Below are 27673 nucleotides of genomic sequence, written 5' to 3' on the forward strand. Positions count from 1 at the left end.
TCCAGTCCTGTGGCCACTGCTGAGTTTTCCAAATTTGCTGATATATTGAGTGCAGCACTTGCTTCGTCTTTTATGATTTGAAATAACTCAGCTGGAATTCCATTACCTCCACCAGCTTTCTTCATTGTGATGTTTCTTGACTTTGCACTCCCAGATGTCGGGCTCTGGGTGAGTCATCACATCCTCATGGTTATGCAGGTCACTAAGACCTCTTTTGTACAGTTCTTCTGTGCATTCTTGCCACCTCCTCTTAATATCTTCTGCTTCTGTTAGGTTCTTACGGTTTCTGTCCTTCCTCGTGCCCATTCTTGCATGTAGCATTCCCTTGATCTCTCTAATTTTCTTGAGGAGACCTCTAGTCTTCCACATTCTATTGCTTTCCTCTATTTCATTACACTGCTCACTTAAGAAGGCTTTCTTGTCTCTCCTTGCTGTTCTCTGGAACTCTGCATCCAGTCGGGTATATCTTTCCTTTTCTCCTTGCCTTTCACTTTTCTTCTTTCTTCAGCTATTTTCAGTCCTTCTCAGATAACCACTTTGCCTTCTTGCATTTCTTTTTCTTTGGGATGGGTACACTTTCTTTGGGTACGCTTCCTGTACAATGTTATGAACCTCTGTCCACAGTTCTTCAGGCACTCTGTCTATCAGATCTAATCCTTTGTATTTATTCATTACCTCCACTGTATAACCATAAGGGATTTGATATAGGTCATACCTGAGTGGTCTAGTGGTTTTCCCTACTTTCTTCAATTTAAGCCAAAACTCTGCAATAAGGGCTCATGGTCTGAGCCATGGTCAGCTCCAGGTCTTGTTTTTGCTGACTGAATAGAGCATGTATACAAATACACATATAAATTAACATCCCTCATTGTAGATATATTGAAAGAAGAGAACAGGATAATACTTACTAACATGTGTGTGTGAGTGTGCTGTGCTCAGTCATGTCCAGCTCTTTTTGACCTCATGGACTGTAGCTCACCAGGCTCCTCTCTCCAAGGGATTCCCTAGGCAGGAATACTGGAGTGGGTTGCTATTCCCTTCTCCAGGGAATCTTCCTGACACAGGGATTGAACTCAGGTTTGCTGGATTGCAGGCAGATTCTTTACTGTCTGAGCCACCAGGAGCTTCCCCTTCTCAAGGTTCAGGGCTATTAAAGATGTAGATGTTACATGAGGCCTCAGGTGTCCTGACTTCGGGGCTGTCTTTACAGATGTGCTACCTTCCACCCTCAGAAGGTTGCCCCTGCTTGATTTAATGTTCTGCTGTTGCTTTCTTATAATTCTTAATAATTTTTGAACAATGCACTTGCATTTTCCTTTTGCACTGAATCCTGAAAATTACCTGGTCTTGCCTATGCCTCTATTATTTTTCATTGTTTCCATGACAGCTTGAGATGTCCTTTTGCTTTTCAGATGTTTGAGGGATGCTTGTTGTGGGGGAATGTTTGGATTGCAAAGTTTGGAGCCTATTTCATGATGCTTGATTCCAAAGTCAAAAAAGTAAAGGAGATGCTAATATTTTAAGGGAAATGTTAAAATTACAAGGAGAAAACTCATAACTCAAAAGAAAAAAAAAAGAGTGGATAATTGTATTAAAAACTATCAGGTCAGAGCAAGATAAAGATACTTAGTAGAGAGCAAGATGAAATCAGCAGCATGAATTCATGACCTTTGAAAAAACTGGTTTTTTTTTTTTTTTTTCTATTTTGTCACTGAAGCGACATAAGTCCCTGGGCTACTCTGCTCTCTCTCTAGTGCTCATGTGAAATAAGATGATGTCCACTCAAGTGCTGACATTTTGTTCTGTCCTACTAATTTCTGCTTAAAATAATCAGGCTTCCTGGAGAGAGTAACTCCATGCTGGCAGTGAAAGCCTTAAGATGAACTTGGGGTATCTTGCAATCTTACCCCCTGGAAAATTCAACAATGCATTTTTAGCTTAGCAAAGAGGATGCTGTGCACAAGAAGCAGGAATCATGAACTGATGAGGATTTATTTTCTAAAGACACTTCCCACCTTATTAAGCTCATAGTTGAGGGGAATGATCCTGACTTTTGTAAATCATTTGACAAAATTATGTAATATCCTTGTAAATAAAGAAATGTGGATTAGATTTTAAGACAACTATTTGGATTCAGAGCTTGCTAAAATAGATTAAATAAATGCTTTATGAATGGGCAGGAGGGACTCAATGGTGTTTAGACCTAATCCTTTTAACTCAACATTTCTATCAAAAATTATGACATGCCTATGAAATTTAGAGATGACACAAGGTTATGAGGGTCGCAACCTGCCCTACAATGAGACAAGATTCCAAAAGATATTTTCAGGTTGGAACAATGTATGCACAAGTATCACTTAAAGTTGAGTAAAAATAGACAAAAATCACACACTTACATTTAAAAAATCAACACAAAGCATAATGAGAAACATTCAATTTTTTTAAAGTTTCTATAAGGTGGATGGAGGGTTGTTAGCTCAACAGTGTGATATGGATACTTTTTTTTTTTTTTAAAGGAACACTATCTTAGGCTGCATTATTGAAGTATCTAAATCAGGGGTCAGAAAGCTTTCTTGGAGAAGGGTCACAAAGTAAATATTTGAGGCTTGGCAGGCTACACAGTCCCTGTCATATACTTAACCCTGCTGTCCAGCATGAAAGTGAGCAGAGAAAATACATAAAGAAACAAGTGTGACTACACTCCTATGACACTATTTATGGACACAGATTTGAATTTCTGATCATTTTGCATGTCATGAAATATTATTTTGATTTAAAAAACATTTAGAAATGTATCCTCCTTCCACGGGCTTCCCGGGTGGCACTAGTGATAAAGAACCTGCCTGCTGATGCGGAAGACAAAAGGGACACAGGTTTGATCCCTGGGTTGGGAAGATCGCTGGAGGAGATAATGGCAACCCACTCCAGGGAAATCCCATGGAGAGAGGAGCCTGGCAGGCTATAGTCTATAGGGTCGCAAAGAGTCGGACATGACCGAAGGGACTTAGCATGCAAGCAAACACCTCCTTCCACCTGCCAAAAAGGTAAAAGCACTTCTTAGCTTGTGGCTGTAACAGCAACGAGAGGCAGGTAAACAGGGCTGGTGGCCATGGTTCACTGAGCCTGGTCCAGATCCCTAGACACTGTCCTCTCCCTGGTCACAATACCCCTGGGGAATGAGGGCCGTTTCTCCAGGGCGATGGCCTGGGGGAACCGGACATGCTCCATGGAGGAGAAGATTAGGGAGGGGTGCCGTGGGTGCTCACTCAGAGGGCTGTCATGTGAAGAGAAGGTTCTTTCCCCGTGGTGGCTACAGACCAGGAATGAGGAGGGAACTTACAAGGAGGCAAACTTAGCTCCATGTGAGTAAGAAGCTCCTATCTGAGTTGCCCCATCCTAGGACAGGTCACCTCTCAAGGCGGACGGTGCACAGCATCTTTGGACAAACGTTGCTGGAGAGACTGTCAGCAGCAGAGGGGAAGGAGGTAGCAGGGACAATGCAGAAATGTGTACTCAGCAAATCTCACCTTCAAAAATCCTCAGAACTTCTTGATTAATATACTTCTTTATTTCTTCAAATGAAACCACGTCAGCCTAAAGAAGAGGAAGGAAAGGTCTGTTAATACAGAACCTAGCACAAATGAATAAAGAATAGAAGTAGTGGGTTGGCATGCATGCTGGAAATGTCTGTAGAGATTCATTGATCTAGCAAAATAGTTTCGTCCTTTGTAATAATCCCTGGATACTGGTAAAATCAATATTTAACCGATTCTATTATGTGTCTTCAAAGGATGAACACTCTAACTGGGTTGATTCTTTAGCATGTTTCATTCATGAGCTAAAGCTTACTGAGTTTTACCCACTTCATGGTCAAGTTTATTTTGCAATTTACACACTGCAACCAAACCTGTATTAAGCAATTTTCTTTTCTTTTTAACATTTTTATTTATTTAGTTTTGGCCGTACGCCAAAAACATTTACGGCTCCGTGTGGCCTTTCTCTATTTGTGGCGCTGGGGGACTGCTCCCGAGTTGCAGTGCTCAGGCTTCTCACTGGTAGCTTCTCTCGCTGCAGAGCACGGGCTCCAGGGTAGAGAGGCTTCGGCAGCTGTGCACACGGTCACAAGTGGTGGTGCATGGGTTCGGTTGCTTCGTGGAATGTGGGATCTTCCCGGACCAGGGATTAAAGCAGTGTTTCCTGCATTGGCAGGTGGACCCTTTGATGGATCACTGGAAGTCTGAAACTTTCTTGATACAAAATGCTGTGGAGTCTGGTAAAGGGAAGTAGGCAGATGATGCCACTTGACTTTTTAACCCCTTTACAAATAAATCTACATGAATTTGACCAAGAACCTAACATTCATAATAGCATTTAACATTTATAATAGTAATGTTTTATTTCAGTACCTTGATAGTTTTAAAAGGGGGCTATCATTTTTCACAGTGGTTAAGGCTTCAAAGTATGTTGTTACTCTTCTTTGTATTTGGTGGTTACTATCCAGGGATACATGTGTGGCTTTAAAGACAATATGATGGGTTCACACAGAGTGATAGCTTCTGTAGAACAGAATAGTTCTAATTTCAGAACATTTTATTTTCACTGTTTGAATGAATGCATCCAATACCACATATTGGCACAGCATTGAGAGTTCACTGCATAGGCTTGATTCAAGCAGAGCATAGCAAGAGTGGGTGAAACAGAGTATGGTAGGAATGCCCAGTTCGGCCCAATCTCTGGACTTAGCTGTTTATCAGGGGACAGCATGTCCTTCATTCTCTGGCCTCACACTAGGACCGCCCGACTTTCTTCCTGACGAGGACATACTCTGATTCAGTTCCTCTGCAGGACGGCCACCCACCACCTCCTGAGGATGCTTATAAAGACAGGGGCCTCCTTAGCCAGATAATCTCTTTGGCCAGTGGGTTTCCACTTCAAAGCACCACTCAGGGCAGATTCTGACAGTCAACAAAATGGAGTTTTAACATAAATAGGTGTGTTTTCTGTGTAGTGTAAGGGGACACCATCGATTGTATTTGAGGGCAAGGCTCTAGAGCCGGTCAGAGCTGGGTCTGTCTGACCCCTAGATCACTGTGACCCTGGAAAGGTCAAAGTTCAGCTTCTGCATTTGTCAACGTGGAAGGAGAGGTCATCTGTCCTCTCAGGTTAGTTGTGAGGATCTAAGGAGGGAATGTTCAGTGAGTATTCAGCGTGGGACCCGGCACATCACTTGAAATAAATAACAAGATTGCTGCACTTGTAGAGGCCAGCTTAGGTTCACTTTATCTGGAAAGGTTTATGACTTGCAGTCCCAGCCAGGAGCTCCAGGAGCTCTCTGCCCACTTACCGGGGAGCCAGGGAGGCCAGGGATGCCTGGGGGGCCCTGGTGCCCAGGGGATCCTGGGGAGCCCTTGTTTCCTGGGGGCCCCACAGGACCAATGGCCCCCTTGATCCCTTGAAGGCCTGGTTTTCCTTGTTCACCTTGTGGGCCTCGGTCTCCTGGGATTCCCTGATCACCCTGTTAAGGGAAAAAATGAGTTAGAATGATCTCTTCTAGAACCATGTTAGCAAAGGTTCTGGATTCATACTGGCATGTGTTAGCTGTGGAGCCTTCGGAAAGTGGATTAAACTCCCTGCACCCTGCTTCCTCTCCCTAAAGGGGGGCTATTAGCAGTATCCACCGAATAGATGATGCTGAGAAGTAACTTTACTCACTAGGGTGCCTTAAGCGGCACTGGCACGCAGAAAGCACTAGTTCAAAGTCAGTGATGAGCTTACTAGCACCCGGTGTCAGCCCAGAGTGATGACATTTCTGAAAGTCTTCAGTGGCGCTGCCACTTCAGGCCTTGGTCTCCTTTGTGATGACAGAGGAAGAGGGCTGAGAAGATTTCATCACTGAAAGCTTTCATTTTTTTTTTTTTTCTTTTTCGTTTTCTGAATGTTGAGCTTTAAGCCAACTTTTTTTTTTTTTTAGTTTTTTATTTTTTAAATTTTAAAATCTTTAATTCTTACATGCATTCCCAAACATGAACCGCCCTCCCACCTCCCTCCCCATAACATCTCTCTGGGTCATCCCCATGCACCAGCCCCAAGCATACTGTATCCTGCATCAGACATAGACTGGCGATTCGATTCTTACATGATAGTATACATGTTAGAATGCCATTCTCCCAAATCATCCCACCCTCTCCCTCTCCCTCTGAGTCCAAAAGTCCGTTATACACATCTGTGTCTTTTTTGCTGTCTTGCATACAGGGTCGTCATTGCCATCTTCCTAAATTCCATATATATGTGTTAGTATACTGTATTGGTGTTTTTCTTCCTGGCTTACTTCACTCTGTATAATCGGCTCCAGTTTCATCCATCTCATCAGAGCTGATTCAAATGAATTCTTTTTAACGGCTGAGTAATACTCCATTGTGTATATGTACCACAGCTTTCTTATCCATTCATCTGCTGATGGACATCTAGGTTGTTTCCATGTCCTGGCTATTATAAACAGTGCTGCGATGAACATTGGGGTACATGTGTCTCTTTCAATTCTGGTTTCCTCGGTGTGTATGCCCAGCAGTGGGATTGCTGGGTCATAAGGCAGCTCTATTTGCAATTTTTTAAGGAATCTCCACACTGTTCTCCATAGTGGCTGTACTAGTTTGCATTCCCACCAACAGTGTAGGAGGGTTCCCTTTTCTCCGCACCCTCTCCAGCATTTATTGCTTGCAGATTTTTGGATCGCAGCCATTCTGACTGGTGTGAAGTGGTACCTCATTGTGGTTTTGATTTGCATTTCTCTAATAATGAGTGATGTTGAGCATCTTTTCATGTGTTTGTTAGCCATCCATACGTCTTCTTTGGAGAAATGTCTATTTAGTTCTTTGGCCCATTTTTTGATTGGGTTGTTTATTTTTCTGGAATTGAGCTGCATAAGTTGCTTGTTTATTTTTGAGATTAGTTGTTTGTCAGTTGCTTCATTTGCTATTATTTTCTCCCATTCAGAAGGCTGTCTTTTCACCTTGCTTATATTTTCCTTTGTTGTGCAGAAGCTTTTAATTTTAATTAGATCCCATTTGTTTATTTTTGCTTTTATTTCCAGTATTCTGGGAGGTGGATCATAGAGGATCCTGCTGTGATTTATGTCTGAGAGTGTTTTGCCTATGTTCTCCTCTAGGAGTTTTATAGTTTCTGGTCTTACATTTAGATCTTTCATCCATTTTGAGTTTATTTTTGTGTGCGGTGTTAGAAAGTGATCTAGATTCATTCTTTTACAAGTGGTTGACCAGTTTTCCCAGCACCACTTGTTAAAGAGATTGTCTTTACTCCATTGTATATTCTTGCCTCCTTTGTCAAAGATAAGGTGTCCATATGTGTGTGGATTTATCTCTGGGCTTTCTATTTTGTTCCATTGATCTATATGTCTGTCTTTGTGCCGGTACCATACTGTCTTGATGACTGTGGCTTTGTAGTAGAGCCTGAAGTCAGGCAGGTTGATTTCTCCAGTTCCATTCTTCTTTCTCAAGATTGCTTTGGCAATTCGAGGTTTTTTGTATTTCCATACAAATCTTGAAATTATTTGTTCTAGTTCTGTGAAAAATATGGCTGGTAGCTTGATAGGGATTGCATTGAATTTGTAAATTGCTTTGGGTAGTATACTCATTTTCACTATATTGATTCTTCTGATCCATGAAGATGGTATATTTCTCCATCTATTAGTGTCCTCTTTGATTTCTTTCATCAGTGTTTTATAGTTTTCTATATATAGGTCTTTAGTTTCTTTAGGTAGATATAGTCCTAAGTATTTTATTCTTTTCGTTGCAATGGTGAATGGAATTGTTTCCTTAATTTCTTTTTCTACTTTCTCATTATTTGTGTATAGGAATGCAAGGGATTTCTGTGTGTTGATTTTATATCCTGCAACTTTACTATATTCATTGATGAGCTCTAGTAATTTTCTGGTGGAGTCTTTAGGGTTTTCCATGTAGCGGATCATGTCATCTGCAAACAGTGAGAGTTTTACTTCTTCTTTTCCAATTTGGATTCCTTTTATTTCTTTTTCTGCTCTGATTGCTGTGGCCAAAACTTCCAGAACTATGTTGAATAGTAGTGGTGAAAGTGGACACCCTTGTCTTGTTCCTGACTTTAGGGGAAATGCTTTCAATTTTTCACCATTGAGGATAATGTTTGCTGTGGGTTTGTCATATATAGCTTTTATTCTGTTGAGGTATGTTCCTTCTATTCCTGCTTTCTGGAGAGTTTTTATTATAAATGGATGTTGAATTTTGTCAAAGGCCTTCTCTGCATCTATTGAGATAATCATATGGTTTTTATTTTTCAATTTGTTAATGTGGTGAATTACATTGATTGATTTGCGGATATTGAAGAATCCTTGCATCCCTGGGATAAAGCCCACTTGGTCATGGTGTATGATCTTTTTAATGTGTTGTTGGATTCTGATTGCTAGAATTTTGTTGAGGATTTTTGCATCTATGTTCATCAGAGATATTGGCCTGTAGTTTTCTTTTTTTGTGACATCTTTGTCAGGTTTTGGTATTAGGGTGATGGTGGCTTCATAGAATGAGTTTGGAAGTTTACCTTCCTCTGCAATTTTCTGGAAGAGTTTGAGTACGATAGGTGTTAGCTCTTCTCGAAATTTTTGGTAGAATTCAGCTGTGAAGCCTTCTGGACCTGGGCTTTTGTTTGCTGGAAGATTTCTGATTACAGTTTCAATTTCCATGCTTGTGATGGGTCTGTTAAGATTTTCTATTTCTTCCTGGTTCAGTTTTGGAAAGTTGTACTTTTCTAAGAATTTTTCCATTTCTTCCGAGTTGTCCATTTTATTGGCATACACCTGCTGATAGTAGTCTCATGATCCTTTGTATTTCTGTGTTGTCTGTTGTGATCTCTCCATTTTCATTTCTAATTTTATTGATTTGATTTTTCTCTCTTTGCTTCTTGATGAGTCTGGCTAATGGTTTGTCAATTTTATTTATCCTTTCAAAGAACCAGCTTTTGGCTTTGTTGATTTTTGCTATGGTCTCTTTTGTTTCTTTTGAATTTATTTCTGCCCTAATTTTTAAGATTTCTTTCCTTCTACTAACAGTGGGGTTCTCCAATTCTTCCTTTTCTAGTTGCTTTAGTTGTAGAGTTAGGTTGTTTATTTGACTTTTTTCTTGTTTCTTGAGGTATGCCTGTATTGCTATGAACTTTCCTCTTAGCACTGCTTTTATAGTGTCCCACAGGTTTTGGGTTGTTGTGTTTTCATTTTCATTAGTTTCTATGCATATTTTGATTTCTTTTTTGATTTCTTCTGTGATTTGTTGGTTATTCAGGAGTGTGTTGTTCATATGTTGGAATTTTTAATAGTTTTTCTCCTGTAATTGAGATCTAATCTTAATGCATTATGGTCAGAAAAGATGCTTGTTATGATTTCGATTTTTTTGAATTTATCAAGTTTAGATTTATGGCCCAGGATGTGATCTATCCTGGAGAAGGTTCCATGAGCACTTGAAAAAAAGGTGAAATTCATTGTTTTGGGGTGAAATGTCCTATAGATATCAATTAGGTCTAACTGATCTAATGTATCATTTAAAGTTTGCGTTTCTTTGTTAATTTTCTGTTTAGTTGATCTGTCCATAGGTGTGAGTGGGGTATTGAAGTCTCCCACTATTATTGTGTTATTGTTGATTTCCCCTTTCATACTTGTTAGCATTTGTCTTACATATTGTGGTGCTCCTATATTGGGTGCATATATATTTATAATTGTTATATCTTCTTCTTGGATTGATCCTTTGATCATTATGTAGTGGCGTTCTTTGTCTCTTTTCACAGCCTTTGTTTTAAAATCTATTTTATCGGATATGAGTATTGCCACTCCTGCTTTCTTTTGGTCTCTATTTGCGTGGTATATCTTTTTCCAGCCCTTCACTTTCAGTCTGTATGTGTCCCTTGTTTTGAGGTGGGTCTCTTGTAAGCAGCATATAGAGGGGTCTTGTTTTTGTATCCATTCAGCCAGTCTTTGCCTTTTGGTTGGGGCGTTCAACCCATTTATGTTTAAGGTAATTATTGATAAGTATGATCCCATTACCATTTACTTTATTGTTTTGGGTTTGGGTTTATACACCCTTTTCGTGTTTCCTGTCTAGAGAATATCCTTTAGAATTTGTTGGAGAGCTGGTTTGGTGGTGCTGAATTCTCTCAGCTTTTGCTTGTCTGTAAAGCTTTTGATTGCTCCTTCGTATTTGAATGAGATCCTTGCTGGGTACAGTAATCTGGGCTGTAGGTTATTGTCTTTCATCACTTTAAGTATGTCTTGCCATTCCCTCCTGGCCTGAAGAGTTTCTATTGTGACCCAGAGAGATGTTATGGGGAGGGAGGTGGGAGGGGGGTTCATGTTTGGGAACACATGTAAGAATTAAAGATTTTAAAATTTAAAAAATAAAAAACTAAAAAAAAAAAAAATAATTAAAAAAAAAAAGAAAGATCAGCTGTTATCCTTATGGGAATCCCCTTGTGTGTTATTTGTTGTTTTTCCCTTGCTGCTTTTAATATTTGTTCTTTGTGTTTGATCTTTGTTAATTTGATTAATATGTGTCTTGGGGTGTTTCGCCTTGGGTTTATCCTATTTGGAACTCTCTGTGTTTCTTGGACTTGGGTGATTATTTCCTTCCCCATTTTAGGGAAGTTTTCAACTATTATCTCCTCAAGGATTTTCTCATGATCTTTCTTTCTGTCTTCTTCTTCTGGGACTCCTATAATTCGAATGTTGGAGCATTTCATATTGTCCTGGAGGTCTCTGAGATTGTCCTTGTTTCTTTTAATTCCTTTTTCTTGTTTCCTCTCTGATTCATTTATTTCTACCATTCTATCTTCTACTTCACTAACCCTATCTTCTGCCTCCATTATTCTACTATTTGTTGCCTCCAGAGTGTTTCTGATCTCATTTATTGTGTTATTCATTATATTTTGACTCTTTTTTATTTCTTCTAGGTCCTTGTTAAACCTTTCTTGCATCTTCTCAATCCTTGTCTCTAGGCTATTTATCTGTGAGTCCATTTTTATTTCAAGATTTTGGATTATTTTCACTATCAATATTCGGAATTCCTTCTCAGGTAGATTCCCTACTTCTTCCTCTTTGGTTTGGTGGGCAACTCTCCTGTTCCTTTACCTGCTGAGTATTCCTCTGTCTCTTCATCTTGGTTATATCGCTGCGTTTGGGGTGGCCTTTTTATATTCTGGTAATTTGTGGAGTTCTCTTTATTATGGAGCTTCCTCACTGTGGGTGGGGTTCTATCAGTGGCTTGTCAAGGTTTCCTGGTTTGGGAGGCTTGTGTTGGAGTTCTGGTGGGTGGAGCTGGGTTTCTTCTCTCTGGAGTGCAGTGGAGTGACCAGTAATGGGTTATGAGACATCAAAGGTTTTGGAATAATTTTGAGCTGCCTGTATATTGAAGCTCAGGGGAGTGTTCCTGTGTTGCTGGAGAATTTGAGTGGTATGTCTTGTTTTGGAACTTGTTGGCCCTTGGGTGGAGCTTGGTTTCGGTGTAGGTATGAAGGCATTTGATGAGCTCCTATTGCTTAATGTTCCCTGAATTCAAGAGTTCTCTAATGTTTTCAGGCTTTGGATTTAAGCCTTCTGCTTCTGGTTTTCAGTTTTATTTTTACAGTAGCCTCTAGACTTCTCCATCTATACAGCACCGATGATAAAACATCTAGGTTAAAGATGAAAAGTTTCTACACATTGAGGGACACTCAGAGGTTCACTGAGTTACAAGGAGAAGAGAAGATGGAGGGGGTAGTTAGTGGTAACTGGAATGAGATGTGGTGAGATCAAGAGAGGAGAGAGCAAGGTAGCCAGTAGTCACTTCCTTATGTGTGCTCCATAGTCTGGACCACTCAGAGGTATTTACGGAGTTATACGGGGAAGAGGAGAGGGAGGAAGTAGACAGAGGTGGCCAGGAGGATAAGAGAGAGGAATGAGAAGGAGAGAGACAAATCCTGCCAGTAACCAGTTCCTTAGGTGTTCTCCACCGTCTGGAACACACAGAGATTCACAGAGTTGGATAGAGAAGAGATGGGGGAGAAAAGAGACAGAGGTCACCTGGTGGAGAAAAAGGAGAGTCCAAAGGAGGAGAGAGTGGTCAAGCCAGTAATCTCGCTCTCAGGTAAACTTGGGTAGTGAAGTTTGGGTTTTTAAATGTACAAAATTGACAACAAAAACCTAAGAGCAAAGATTAAAAATCTGTTTTTGAAGACAATGGTCTGCTTTTCTGGTTGCCTGATGTCCTCTGCCAGCCTACAGAAGTTGTTTTGTGGAGTTTGCTCGGCGTTGAAATGTTCTTTTGAGGAATTTGTGAGGGAGAAAGTGGTCTTCCTGTCCTATTCCTCCACCATCTTTACAGTTCCCTGAAAGCTTTCATTTGGAAAAGCTTCAGGATGCTCAAAATCTCTCCTAAATCAAGTACTTTATTCTTTTTGTGCTTTCTCTTGTATGTTTGGTCTTTGTTAGTTTCTGTGGGTTTTTTCCTGCACTCATGTTTTGCCCATGTGTGCACTTGTCTGTGTGTGTGTACATGTGTGAGTGTATTCTATGTCCTAAAGGGACATGACTGAGGAAGGTGAGAAAAAGCCTTTGGGAATGTTCAAAGCAGGTGACTGGGGTGGAAGGTCATTACTGAGATCATTTATTCAATAATGTAAATGAACTATAAAAAAATCATTGAATGAGATGCCATAATGAATTAGATGTGCTTGAATCTGAGAAGTTTCTTTAATGCTGACTTTTTCTTGCAAGGTGTTTACTACCATATAAGTTTGTGTGTGAGAGTATGAAAGAGGGAGAGAGAGAGAGATGGAATATAAATGAATGAATATGTATTTATGTTGGCAGATATTTCAGTTTCCATATTTCAAATATTAGTCCCACAGCTCCAGGAGGTGATGATCACACTGAATATGAGAGATTGGTGCATTGACCTGCCCTGTATTTTACTGTGTTATTCTTCTATTTGTGAGTCTTCTGCAAAAGTGCAAACTCTATTTTTCCTGATTTAAAAAATAATGAAATGAATGAATAGTTACTGAGATATATCTGATACTAAATGAAGAGATATAGAAAGAAGCCATGTACAAAGAAGAAAAGCATTTGGACCTAATTTAAATTCTACTGCCTTAGTTATAAAAATATGTCTCATACAAGTATATCAACCTGGGTCACATTTGGAAATATATCTGAGATGACTAAGACAAAATAAAAAGAAAAGAAAAGAAACAGAAGAACTACTAGCACACCTTGAGTAGGTGCAAAATAAACACAATTAGAATTATTTATAATTTAGGTACAAGTGAGAAAGTAGGGAAAACCACTAGACCATTCAGGTATGATCTAAATCAAATCCCTTATGATTATACAGTGGAAGTGAGAAATAGGTTTAAGGGACTAGATCTGACAGATAGAGTGCCTGATGAACTATGAAATGAGGTTCGTGACACTGTACAGGGGACAGGGATTAAGACCATCCCCATGGAAAAGAATGCAAAAGAGCAAAATGGCTGTCTGGGGAGGACTTACAAATAGCTGTGAAAAGAGGAGAAGTGAAAAGCAAAGGAAAAAATGAAAGATATAAGCATCTGAATGCAGAGTTCCAAAGAATAGCAAGAAGAGATAAGAAAGCCTTCCTCAGTGATCAATGCAAAGAAATAGAGGAAAACAACAGAATGGGAAAGACTAGAGATCTCTTCAAGAAAATCAGAGATACCACGGAAACATTTCATGCAAAGATGGGCTCAATAAAGGACAGAAATGGTCTGGACCTAACACAAGCAGAAGATATTAAGAAGAGGTGGCAAGAATACACAGAAGAACTGTACAAAAAAGATTTTCACGACCCGGATAATCACAATGGTGTGATCACTCATCTAGAGCCAGACATTCTGGAATGTGAAGTCAAGTGGGCCTTAGAAAGCATCACTACGAACAAAGCTAGGGGAGGTGATGGAATTCCAGTTGAGCTATTTCAAATCATGAAAGATGATGCTGTGAAAGTGCTGCACTCAATATGCCAACACATTTGGAAAACTCAGCAGTGGCCACAGGGCTGGAAAAGCTCAGTTTTCATTCCAATCCCAAAGAAAGGCAATGCCAAAGAATGCTCAAACTATCGCACAGCTTCACTCATCTCACAAGCTAGTAAAGTAATGCTCAAAATTCTCCAAGTCAGGCTTCAGCAATACATGAACCGTGAACTTCCAGATATTCAAGCTGGTTTTAGAAAAGGCAGAGGAATCAGAGATCAAATTGCCAACATCTGCTGGATCATCGAAAGAGCAAGAGAGTTCCAGAAAAACATCTATTTCTGCTTTCTTGACTATGCCAAAGCCTTTGACTGTGTGGATCACAATAAACTGTGGAAAATTCTGAAAGAGATGGGAATGCCAGACCACCTGACCTGCCTCTTGAGAAACCTATATGCAAGTCAGGAAGCCACAGTTAGAACTGGACATGGAACAACAGACTGGTTCCAAATAGGAAAAGGTGTACATCAAGGCTGTATATTGTCACCCTGACCCTGCTTATTTAACTTTTATGCAGAGTACATCATGAGAAATGCTGGGCTGGAAGAAGCACAAGCTGGAATCAAGACTGACGGGAGAAATATCAAGAACCTCAGATATGCAGATGACACCACCCTTATGGCAGAAAGTGAAGAGGAAATAAAAAGCCTCTTGATGAAAGTGAAAGAGGAGAGTGAAAAATTTGGCTTAAAGCTCAACATTCAGAAAACGAGGATCATGGCATCTGGTCCCATCACTTCATGGGAAATAGATGGGGAAAGAGTGGAAACAGTGCCAGACTTTATTTTGGGGGGGCTCCAAAATCACTGCAGATGGTGATTGCAGCCATGAAATTAAAAGATGCTTACTCCTTGGAAGGAGGATTATGGCCAACCTAGATAGCATATTTAAAAGCAGAGACATTACTTTGCCAACAAAGGTCCATCTAGTCATGGCTATGGTTTTTCCAGTAGTCATGTATGGATGTGAGAGTTGGACTGTGAAGAAAGCTGAGCGCCAAAGAATTGATGCTTTTGAACCGTGGTATTGGAGAAGACTCTTGAGAGTCCCTTGGACTATAAGGAGATCCAACCAGTCCATTCTAAAGATTAGTCCTGGGTGTTCTTTGGAAGGAATGATGCTAAAGCTGAAACTCCAGGACTTTGGCCACCTCATGGGAAGAGCTGACTCATTGGAAAAGACTCTGATGCTGGGAGGGATTGGGGCAGGAGGAGAGGGGATGACAGAGGATGAGATGGCTGGATGGCATCACCAACTCGATGGATGTGAGTTTGAGTAAACTCCAGGAGTTGGTGATGGACAGGGAGGCCTGGCGTGCTGCAATTCATGGGATCGCAAAGAGTCACACATGACTGAGCGACTGAACTGACTGATGTTTAGTATAGTAAGTTCATTATGAAAACTAGAAAGAATCTAAATATCCCAGAAAAAGGGGCAAGGCATTTTCTAAATACCTTGGAAAAGGTATATTCAAATACTGGGATAACATACAGCCACTAAAAGGTCCATGTGGATCTAGGTTTACTGACATGGAAAGATGGTCATCATATGTTAGGTGAAAAAAGTCATTTACCAAACAGTGTGAATGTATTTTTTAAAAAAGTATGTGCTCACTTGCATCAATGTGTTAAGCAAATGTGTACATTACCTTATGTATAACAGTGAGATGGAAATAGGTCCAAAATATCGATAGTGCTTATCTCTGTGCAGTGACATAAGGTAGACTTTCTTCTTTTTCTTTATGGTTTCTCTATTTTTGTATTTCCTTCAGTTATCATAGATTATTTGTGCGGTGCTGGTGGTGGTTCAATAATCAAGTCATGTCTGACTCTTTGTGATCCCATGGAACCCTTGTAACCCCATGTGACCTGCCATGCTCCTCTGTCCATGGGATTTCCCAGGCAGGAATATTGGAGTGAGTTGCCATTTCCTTCTCCAAGGGGTCTTCCCAACCCAGGAATCAAACCGGGGTCTCCTACTTTGCAGGCAGATTATTTACCACTGCGCCACCAGGGAAGCCAGATTATTTGTGTAATGATAAGTAAAATAGACACCAGTACATAAGAACATGCCCCCCCTCCCAACACACATGCACACAAGCCCTCACTAGAACCCCTAAATAACAATGCTCAAGGAATCTGTGGCTGAGTAATAAATCCAATTCTAGTAGAAAATGTTTAGGTTTCTTAGAGAAAATAATGGGAAGTTGCAACGCTGATATCAACAACCAAAACGACACTAAATGCACACACCCACCAGAACTGGCATTACTAGTAGCTCTGTGTGTCTTTCTCTACCTCTGACCCCAACCCCTTACTCAACCAAGTATTATTCCCCCAGACTGGGGCGGGGGTGGTCTCAACAACACCTCTGCTCCCTGGGAGGCATGTGAAAATGCAAGGTGACAGTTCTGCAGTGAGGCTGATGGTACAGCATCTAGTGGGTGGGGCCAGGCATGCTGCTAAACATCTTAACAAAGCGCGGGACGGGCACCTACGACAAAGATTTATTGCCCCCAACCATCAACAATGCTGAGGTGGAGAAACCCTACTCTAGGCGAAAAGCACATGGGTGATGGTTACAGTGGGTCATGTATCTGACACAGGAGGCTCATAGGAGCTTTCCAAACTGGGATCACAAACCAGACATAGTTGTGAATAAAGGCCAAGCAGGTAGGGGTATCTGCCGTATTGCCTACTGCTGGGTCCTTGAATGGCCCTGTTTTATGCCTGGCAGAGATGTCGGTTCATGTACACCCTAAGGCTTTTCATATCAAGAGATTTTTAGTGGGCCTAAAAATATCACAGTGTAATTCAAATGATGGGGCAGTTGTGGAGATGGACTTAACAGTCATAGTAGGAACGTACATACCCGTTCTCCCTTGGGGCCTCTCTCTCCAGGCTTACCCATGATGCCCTGAAAAACAGACATCAGCACTAAAATCACTGCATGCCAAGATTCCTCATCAATCTACTCCACCAGGAATTCTGGCAGGTGATCTGGAAGTAGTTTTGTATTAGAACATACCTGAACACCTGGTAATCCATCTTTTCCATTTATTCCCTGTAAAGACAAATAGTGGTCAGTATTTCTGATTCTGCATTAACAGAAATAATTAAATGCAACAAAAGGGTAAAGTTTCAAGGACTGTATCACATCTCCACTGAGATTTGGGTGAGGCAGTGTGGTGAAATAGAAAACAAAATCGACAGAATTAGCCCCAAGTTCAAATTCTGACTCTATAACTTACAAGTTCCATTTACTTCAGGCAATTTATTTAACCTTAATAGCATTAGCTTCTCCACTCACAAAGCGAGGATAAATAATGGCCTTAAAACTAGGGATTTAGGAAAATAACAGAAAAGGCCTAGCTCACTATAAACAGTCACCAGGGTTGTTTTCCTCCCTTATTCCATTAGGTTCATTCTGAGAAATAAGAAGCCTTCCCGTGGTGCTGGGTAGCCAGTATATGATATTCACTCTTCACTTTCAACAATTTTCCTACCAAAGAGAGTCATTCTCAATAAACGGCCTCTGTTGTTGCTTGAGAAATTTCATAACATGGCTAGAGCGTGATCCTGCTATGAAATAAACTGTCAGCCAGAGACAACTGCTATTTTTTAGTTGGAAAATAGGAAAGGACAGTGAGAAATCTGTAATTGTGCTTTCTGAGAGTATTAAATACTGGTTTCTACTTATTAAACTGGAAGCTTCTCAATCTCTACAAGGCAGTTCCATAGTTGGTAATAAAGCCTCATCCTGCTTGCAGATTTGTGAGCCCAGGAGAAGCCCCGGCTGATAGGTATAAGGAGGGAAAGCACTCAGGGTCACATCAGATACTGAGAGCCCCACAGCAGGTTTGTCTCTGAGATTTGATTTGAAGAGGGAGACCAAGGTGAGGAAGTGATTTCTCGGCAGCAGGTAGGTGCATGGACTCCCTCCTCTGCAAAGCCTGGGAGACTTTAGCTGGGCTGGGATGGAGTCTACAAGGTGGCTCTCCCGACAAGCAGTGTTTTCACTGCTGTAATCACACTGGATTGGGAACCCAGCCCAGTCCCCCAACCTCCCTGAACATCCTGGGAATTACCTAGAGCACTTTAACTAAGACCATGTTGCCGGAAGCATCGAGTTCTAAGGATTTATGCCATCCAGAAACAAGCAAAAGATAAAGCTGGTTAAGGAGAGGATGTGAAAGAAACAACCATATCATTTGAATAAGAGAAGATAAACCTGGTGTAAAAGTGTAATTCATGTTTTTGGTAACAATACAAGAAAATGAACAAACTTATAGATAATTTTTTGTCTTTTATAATTCATGAGTGACAGTCACATCTGCTCTCTTTTCTCCGCTACTGCTGCTTCATTGCTTCAGTCGTGGCCAACTCTGTGTGACCCTATGGACTGTAGCCCACCAGGCTCCTCTGTCCATGGGATTCTCCAGGCAAGAACACTGGAGTGGGTTGTCATGCCCTCCTCCAGGGGATCTTCCCAACCCAGGGATCAAACCCGGCTCTTCTGCTTTGCAGGCACATTCTTTATCACTGAGCCATCAGGGAAGCCCATCTCTTTCGTCTAGGAAGATGTTATTAACTTGTTCTTTATCACCAGTTGGGGGCGGGGAAGGTCCCAGTTTCAGAAATTTTTACAAAAACCTCAACGGATTTACCTTTCTCCCTCTCATTTCACTTATCTGAAAGACCCCTACTCTTCTTTCTAACTCAGGTGTCCATCTCCCACATGCCTGCCTCTAAACAGTGGCCTGAGGCTGCAGAGGAAGGGGGCCCTTGCTCAGGTGTTCTGGCCTGCACCTGTGGCAGCAGCCCCCAAGCAACCCCTCGGTATTTCTCGACTTGGCTCCTTCTTCCCAAAAGCACCTGTACTTATTTTCCTGTCTCATGAGACCTCAAGCGTTACCAGCATTACCAGCCCGTTCCTCATGGTCAGTGATGACTTGCATCCTTCACGGAGAACATAGCAGTAGGGGACCTACTCACTGTTCTGCCTCCAGCCCCACCTGTCTGTGCTCATGAGAACTCTGACTTCTGCTCCTCGCTCCTCTTAAGAAGGAGTTTCTACCCTGTTCCTTGTGAAGACCAGTTTCTACTTGTGAGTCTTCTCTCCTGACTCAGAGCCACATTCTCTTGTATCGTCCACTTTCAACAGAGTCATTCTTTTTTTTATATTTGTGGCTTAGCTGGTAAAGAAGCCGCCTGCAATGCGGGAGACCTGGGTTCGATCACTGGGTTGAGAAGATCCCCTGGAGAAGGGAAAGGCTACCCACTCCAGTATTCTGGCCTGGAGAAGTCCATGGACTGTATAGTCCACGGGGTCACAAAGGGCTGGACACGACTGGGAGATTTTCACTTTCCATTCTTTTATGAATGGGTCTCTGCTGCTGTGTGTGGATGTTCACTGGTAGCAGTGCACAGGCATCTCATTGCAGTGGCTTCTACTGCTTCAGAGCATGGGCCCAAGGCATGTGGGCTCAATAGTTGTGGCCCACAGCGTGGGCTCAGTAGACGTGGTGCATGGGCTTAGTTGCTCTGCGGCACGTGGAATCTTCCCAGATCAAGGATGGAAGCCGTGTCTCCTGCATTGGCAGGCAGATTCTTCACCACTAGACCACCAGGAAAGTTCTCAAGCAGGTCATCCTTATCACGATACCACCATGCTGTACTCTCTCCCCCATTTCCAAACCCAGCGGAGAATTTTAAGCTCCCTTGATACTCTTCCATGCGGTTTCCTCTCCATTCTCTTAAACACTTGGCTTCCTCCACATACAGAAACTCTCTTTCGCCTGGCCTTCTTCACCTCTTACAGGCTGCCCCTTCTCAGTCCTTCGGCTAGAGCCTCTCCTAACAGCTCTGTTCTCTTCCCAGTTCACAGTGACCTCATTTCATCCAGGCTCAGGTTGAAAGACCCAAATCAGTCTCTGCAGTCCTGGCCTTTCCATTAATTCCAGAAGAATATATCCACCACTTACTTGACATTTCCACTTGGCAGTCTACTAGTGCTTCAAGATGAACATTTTACAGCAGACAACTCCTGGTTTTTCCTTCCAAATTCACCCATCTCCCGTCTTTCTTGTCTCACCAAATGTACCACACTGACCAGGTTGCTCAGACTCCAAACCACAGCTTTGCTGTATCTCTTTCTCACATACTACATCTGGTCCATCAGCAAGTACTGATGGCTCTGCCTTCAAGACACATCATGGCAATGCTTCTTCAAGGCTCTTTCTGCTTCTACCCTGCTCCCTATGGTCGGCTCTCCAGGCATAGTCCTTGAAATGCAGTCCAGTCATTTCCTTACCTGCTACAAATGCTCCAGTGGGTCTCCATCAGACTTCAAATGAAACCCAAACTCCAACCCTGACTCAGAAGTTCCTCGCAGTCCGGCCACTGCCTGTCTCTCCCTCTGTGTCTTTCCTGCTCTCCTTCAGCTCACCTCACTCTTGACTTTGTGCCTTCTGCCCTTCCTTCAACACAGAAGGTTCTGCTAGCCATTCTTTTTTCTTGAAACAATGTCCCCTGTCCCCACCGCTGCTGTCTACCTGACCTCCCCACGGCTTGAGCTCTCCTACCATACAGGGTTTGCTCCAATGCTGGATGCTGTTTGACTGCCCTATTGAAATGCTACTCTAGGGCTTCATCCTGATTAGATCATCTTCTACCTGAATCATGTATGTTTGTTTCTGGTTCATATCCCTACATTAGAATATAAATCCAAGGAGCTACAAGCACCCAGAACAGTGCCTGGCATGTCCTAGGTGCTCAAGAAGCATTCACTGACTGAATAAATTGCTTTTTGCATAACTCCCTGGGAATGTGATGGCATCTGAGAGTGCCTTACAGGGGCTGGGCTGGGGAGTTGGCAAAAGGCAGGGGAGAGGAGGTAGAGATTGAGACTAATGTTAACGGATTGTCTTCCATGGCAGGCACTGGACATCGCACCATGTCATGTGACCTCAGTGACTTACAAACCCTTGGAGTTATATTGCAAACCCAGATTTCCCTGACTCTAAACTGCATATACTTCCTGTTTTTTCACGTTGTTTCTCTGGGGAGATGGTGACCAGGGGATGCCCCAACCCTGAGGTTTCACAGGGACCGATCAGCCCCCTGAATTCTGTGCTGTTTGGTCACCTTCAGCCCCCATCTCCTAACAGCAGCCCAGTCCCACCCAGTCCATGGCAGAGGGAGCTGGGACTTCTATAAAGAGCACCCTGTTTATTCCTCTATACACCCCTCCCTCAGGGCCCAGCACACCCTTAGCACATAGCAGGGATGAGCGGAGTATATGTTGACTTGAACTGAATTAATCAGAATGACTATTACAATGTCACATCAATATTATATCTCAGTAGCCAAGAGCTCCTTTAGGACATGAGTGGGTGAGTGTTTGGCAGTAATTAACGAAGGTGTGAGAACAAGCCCACAGATAAAGGAGAGTACCTGAAGACAGAGCCTCTTTCTACTGTAGCTCCACACACAGGTGTTAAATCTGCAAGTCTGCATATTTCAGGAAATGACAGGCCATTTCATTTTTCACTCCGCTGAGAACATTAGACCTAAGAAATAATGAGTCTAATTTCCTGACACTTAAAATAAAAGGCCTCAGTGTTCCCATGGTGATTTAAGACATACTCACAGGGACCTGGGCCATCAGGGAGAACCACACCCCAAGAAGCCATCAGCAGAACTGCTTTCACTTCCTCAGAAACTCTGTATTCAAATCTCACTTTCTGAGGTGACAAGTAAAGAGGCAGTGCTCAGAACTTTTCTTAAACAAGCAAATTTTAAACAATGAAAAAGACTTACAGGCTTTCCTGAGGGTCCTTCTGGTCCAGGGAAACCTACGTCTCCAACAGGGCCTCTCTCCCCCTGTAGACATGTCCATAGACAAACATTAGTTGCCAAGAAAAGCATTAGAACTGCATGTAGTAAACACAAGGACAGTCACTAAGTCAGAAACAGGCAACTCACCGGTTCTCCTGGAATTCCTGGGGGGCCTGGGGCTCCGGGTTTCCCCTGAGGAACCAGATTACCAGGAAATGTTAGGAGCTAAATTACTGAATAAGGCCATGTGTTTTCCTTCCTCACTCGCATGTGTAGCACCTGTGCTGCAGGTGTGGCTCTACACTGATGCGCCATCCCGGCTGGTCAGAGTCTGCGGGCCACACTCCACTGTGCAGATAGGAAGGCAGTCCCTCAATCCATGTGTGGGTGTGTGGTGGGGGATGGGGGAAGGGAGGATAAGAATTATGAAAATGCTTTCATCAGTGTTTTATAGTTTTCTATATATTGGTCTTTTGTTTCTTTAGGTAAATTTATTCCTAAGTATTTTATGAATTTTCCTTGGAAGAAAAGCTATGACCAACCTAGACAGCATATTAAAAACCAGAGACATTGCTTTGCCAATAAAATTCCTTCTAGTCAAACCTATGGTTTTTTCAGTAGTCATGTATGGATGTGAGAGTTGGACTATAAAGGAAGCTGAGGGCTGAAGAACTGATGCTTTTGAACTGTGGTGTTAGAGAAGACTCTTGAGATTTCCTTGGACTGCAAGGAGATCCAACCAGTCCATCCTAAATGAAATCAGACCTGAATATTCATTGGAAGGACTGATGTTGAAGCTGAAACTCCAATACTTTGGCCACCTGATGCGAAGAGCTGACTCACTGGAAAAGACCTGCTTGCTGCTGGGAAAGATTAAAGGCAGCAGGAGAAAAGGATGACAGAGGATGACATGGTTGGATGGCATCACCAACTCAATGGACACGAGTTTGAGTAAGCTCTGGGAGTTGGTGATGGACAAGGAAGCCTGGCATGCTGCAGTCCATGGGGTCACAGAGAGTTGGACATGATTGAGTGACTGAACTGAACTGAAGTATTTTATTCTTTTCACTGCAATGGTGAATGGGATTGTTTCCTTAATTTCTCCTTCTGTTTTCTCATTGTTAGTGTATAGGAATGCAAGGGATTTTTGTGTAATCTTTCCTGGAGAATGTTCTGTGTGCACTTGAGAAAAAGGTGAAATCCATTGTTTTTGGGTGAAATGCACTGCAGATATTAATTAGGCCTAACTTGTCCATTGTAGCATTTAAAGTTTGTGTTTCCTTGCTAATTTTCTGTTTGGTTGATCTATCCATAAGTGTGAGAGGTGTATTAAAGTCCCCCACCATTATTGTGTTCCTGTTAATTTCCCCCTTCATACTTCTTAGCATTTGCCTTATGTACTGAGGTACTTCTATGTTGGGTGCAAATATATTTATAACTGTTATGTCTTCTCAGATTGATCCCTTGATCATTATGTAGTTTCCTTCTTTGTCTCTTCTTTGTCCCTTCTTTGGTCTTTATTTCACAGTCTGTTTCATGTGATATGAGTATTGTTACTCCAGCTTTCTTTTAGTTTCCATTTTCATGAAATATCTGTTTCCAGCCCCTCATTTTTCAGTCTGTATGTGTCCCCAGGTTTGAGGTGGGTCTCTTATCCATTTGGCCAGTCTTTGTCTTTTGATTGGAGTATTTAACCCATTTACATTTAAGGTAATTATTGATAAGTATGATCCTGTTACCATAGATGTAGAAATATAACATGTTTGTGGGCTGGAAGAATCAATATAGTGAAAACGAGTATACTACCCAAAGCAATCTGTAGATTCAGCACAATCCCTATATCAAGCTGCTGCTGCTGCTGCTGCTAAGTCGCTTCAGTCATGTTCGACTCTGTGTGACCCCATAGACTGGACTATGCAGCCCACTAGGCTCCCCCGTCCCTGGGATTCTCCAGGCAAGAACACTGGAGTGGGTTGCCATTTCCTTCTCCAATACATGAAAGTGAAAAGTGAAAGTGAAGTCGCTCAGTTGTGTCCAACTCTTAGCAACGCCATGGACTGCAGTGCACCAGGCTCCTCCATCCATGAGATTTTCCAGGCAAAATACTGTAGTGGGGTGCCATTATAACAAGCTACCAATGGTATTTTTCACAGAACTAAAAAAAATAATTTCACAATTTGTGTGGAAACACAAAAAACCTTGAATAATAATAACAAAAAACCTTGAATAGCCAAAACAATATTGACAAAGAAGAATGGAACGGGAGGAATCAATCTTCTTGACTTCAGGCAATACTACAAAGCTACAGTCATCAAGACAGTATGGTACTGGCACAAAGACAGAAATAATGGAACAAAATAGAAAGTACAGAGATAAATCCAAGCACTTATAGACACCTTATCTTTGACAAAGGAGGCAAAAGTATACAATGGAGAAAAGACAAGTGTTGTGCTATGAAAACTGGTCAACCAGTCAACCACATACAAAAGAATGAAACTAGAACACTTTCTAACACCATACACAAAAATAAACTCAAAATGGATTGAAGATCTATATGTAAGGCCAGAAACTATAAAACTCTTAGAGGAAAACATAGGCAGAACACTCTCTGACATAAAACACAGCAAGATCCTCTATGACCCACCTCCCAGAGTAATGGAAATAAAAGCAAAAATAAACAAATGGGACTGAATTAAAAGTTTTTGCACAATGAAGGAAACTATAAGCAAGGTGAAAAGACAGCTTTCAGAATGGGAGAAACTGATAGCAAACAAAGCAACTGACAAAGAATTAATCTCCAAAATATACAAGCAGTTCATGCAGCCCAATACCAGAAAAACAAACCCAGACAAAAAGTGGGCCAAAGAACTAAACAGGCATTTCTCCAAGGAAGACATACAGATTGATAATAAACACACAAAAAGACGGCCAACATCACTCATTATTAGAGAAATGCAAATCAAAACCACAATGAGGTATCATCTCACGTGGGTCAGAATGGCCACCATTAAAAAGTCTACAAACAATAAATGCTGGAGAGGGTATGGAGAAAAGGGAACTCTCTTACATTGTTGGTGGGAATGCAAACTGGTACAGCCACTATGGAGAACAGTGTGGAGATTCCTTTAAAAACTGGAAATAGAACTGCCATACAACTCAGAAATCCACTGCTGGGCATACACACTGAGGAAACCAGAATTTAAAGAGATACATGTACCCCAATGTTCATTGCAGCAGTGTTTAAAATAGCTAGGACATGGAAGCAACCTAGATGTCTACTGGCAGACGAATGGATAAGGAAGTTGTGGTACATTTACACAATGGAATATTACTCAGCTATAAAAAGGAATGCGTTTGAGTCAGTTCTAATGAGGTGAGTGAAACTGGAGCCTATTATACACAGTGAAGTAAATCAGAAAGGGAAACATCAATACTGTATATTAACGCATATATATGGAATTTAGAAAGATGGCAATGACAATCCTATATGCAAGGCAGCAAAAGAGACACAAACGTAAAGAACAGAATTTTGGACTCTGTGGGAGAAGGCCAGGGTAGGATGATGTGAGAGAATATCATTGAAACATGTATGTTACCATATGTAAAACAAATGACCAATGTAAGTTCAATGCATGAGGCAGGGCACTCAAAGCTGGTGCCCCTGGGACAACCCAGAGGGATGAGGTGGGGAGGGAGGTGGATGAGGGGTTCAAGATGGGGGAACACATGTACACCCATGGCTGATTCATGTCGATGTATGGCAAAAACCACAATATTGTAAAGTAATTATCTTCCAATTAAAATAAATTAATTAAAAAAAGAATTTTGAAAATACTAAACAAATATATCCTCATTTCTGGGAATCCCTCTTGTTTGACAAGCAGCTCTTATTTACCTTAGGGAAAGGAGGGCACAAAGGGTCATAGAAGGCCTGCTGCTGCTGCTGCTAAGTTGCTTCAGTCGTATCTGACTCTGTGTGACCCCATAGGCAGAAACCCACCAGGCTCCCCCGTCCCTGGGATTTTCCAGGAAAGAACACTGGAGTGGGTTGCCATTTCCTTCTCCAATGCATGAAAGTGAAAAGTGAAAGTGAAGTCGCTCGGTTGTGTCCGACTCTTAGTGACCCCATGGACTGCAGCCTACCAGGCTCCTCTGTCCATGGGATTTTCCAGGCAAGAGGACTAGAATGGGTTGCCATTGCCTTCTCCAATAGAAGTCCTAGACCTTGAATTTCACAAGAAGTTTTTTGCATTCATAGTAAGATAGCCTGGAAAGAAGCATGTTTGATTTGCAAAACCTTTTTGTTGGAAAGGAGAGGACAAACTGGTCTGACTTTGACCAGTCTGGATAAACCTGTCAGGCAAGCTAGAATGCTAACAGTGGGGTTTGATTTGAAATATTCCTTTCATGTCCAGGAGACTTATTAGCTAGAGCCCTAAGTTGATTTTCTTCAGAGAAACGTGGTCAGGGATAGCACCCTGTTAATGTCAGAAGAGTTGGTGAAAGTCACAAAATAGTAAGACAGACAGATTCTGGTTATGGGGTAGATGCAGGTCCAGGGAGCCCCCCGAGTCCTGAAGCCTTGCTTATCAGGCCTCTTCCACATGTCCTTGTCATGGGTGGGATCTCCCGTGCTGGATCCTGGCATCTAAAAAAGGACTGGAGAGCACCCGCGGGTCTCGAACTACCCTCAGAGAGAGTAATTTAATCACTTTGTAGTCGAAGGAACCGCTGAGCTACGGCCAGCCAGAAGTCCTCCAGCACAGAAGGCCTGGAGGACTGAGGACAGAGACATTGTGGACCAGAGAGACCTCTGAGACAGAGCAGAGTGGAAGATGGACCAGCATAGGTCACAGTGGGCATGAGCCCAAGTGTCCAGACCAGGCCCAAGGATCCTGTCCTTGAGGAGCCACCTCCTGCCCCTTGAATCTTATGTGGATGGGGATGTTGGTGTGGGGCTGAGACCATAGAAATCCCAGAAGGTTTCCAGGGAGGGAAACCTGGGCTTTTTCTCTACTTGCTGTGTAGAACTCTTGGCAGGTCCTTTGGAGGTCAAAAGGCCCCTTGGCAGGTCAGCGATGGCTGAGTGGTGAAGCGAGGCAGACACAGGCCTGAGATGGTATCCTGGCTCCCCACTGCCCAAGTGCAGCAGGAGCTCCTGGAATCTCATGGACCTGAGTTAGGGCATGTGTTAGACCTGAGAAAGCCAGTGTTCCAAAGGGTCTTGGCATGGACTCAGCACCTGGAGCTCCAGATGAAGATCCCAAAGGCCAGGCAGTGCCAGCAGGGATCTCAGAGGACCTGGGGAGGGCATGGTGCCCCGGGGACCCACCTGCTATCCCAGAAAGGAGCAGAGGAAGAGCCAAGGGAAGGCCCTGGATGGCCTGTTTACACACTAGAAAGGGACAGACTTCTAGGCGGAGTAGGACTGGGCCTTCTGATTCTCAGCAAAGATCTGTGATGTGCAAAGCAAGTGAACATCCCTGCTTCAACCAGAACCATCACCTTAAATTTTTTACTTTCATTGTTGTGAAATATACATAGTGTGCGGAGAAAGGCAATGGCACCCCACTCCAGTCCTCTAGCCTGGAAAACCCCATGGATGGAGGAGCCTGGTGGGCTGCAGTCCATGGGATCACTAGGAGTCAGACACAACTGAGCAACTTCACTTTCACGCATTGGAGAAGGAAATGGCAACCCACTCCAGTGTTCTTGCCTGGAGAATCCCAGGGACGGGGGAAGCTGGTGGGCTGCTGTCTATGGGGTCACGCAGA

The 27673-nt window shown here is 42.3% G+C and overlaps 1 protein-coding gene across 1 annotated transcript in view; it reads right to left on the reverse strand.

Annotated features, from left to right (window-relative positions):
* Nucleotides 1–27673, reverse strand: part of COL19A1 (collagen type XIX alpha 1 chain) — a 474185-nt gene that overhangs the window by 23259 nt on the left and 423253 nt on the right. The window contains exons 43-48 of the mRNA XM_069599490.1: nt 22047–22091; nt 21882–21944; nt 17089–17124; nt 16933–16977; nt 5345–5515; nt 3528–3594 (exon numbers count right to left, since the gene is read on the reverse strand). Coding sequence (XP_069455591.1) covers nt 3528–3594; nt 5345–5515; nt 16933–16977; nt 17089–17124; nt 21882–21944; nt 22047–22091 — 427 coding nt within the window. The remainder of the gene's footprint in view (nt 1–3527; nt 3595–5344; nt 5516–16932; nt 16978–17088; nt 17125–21881; nt 21945–22046; nt 22092–27673) is intronic.

This window comes from Ovis canadensis, chromosome 9, assembly GCF_042477335.2.
Source record: "Ovis canadensis isolate MfBH-ARS-UI-01 breed Bighorn chromosome 9, ARS-UI_OviCan_v2, whole genome shotgun sequence".
In the NCBI taxonomy this organism is placed as follows: Eukaryota; Metazoa; Chordata; class Mammalia; order Artiodactyla; family Bovidae; genus Ovis; species Ovis canadensis.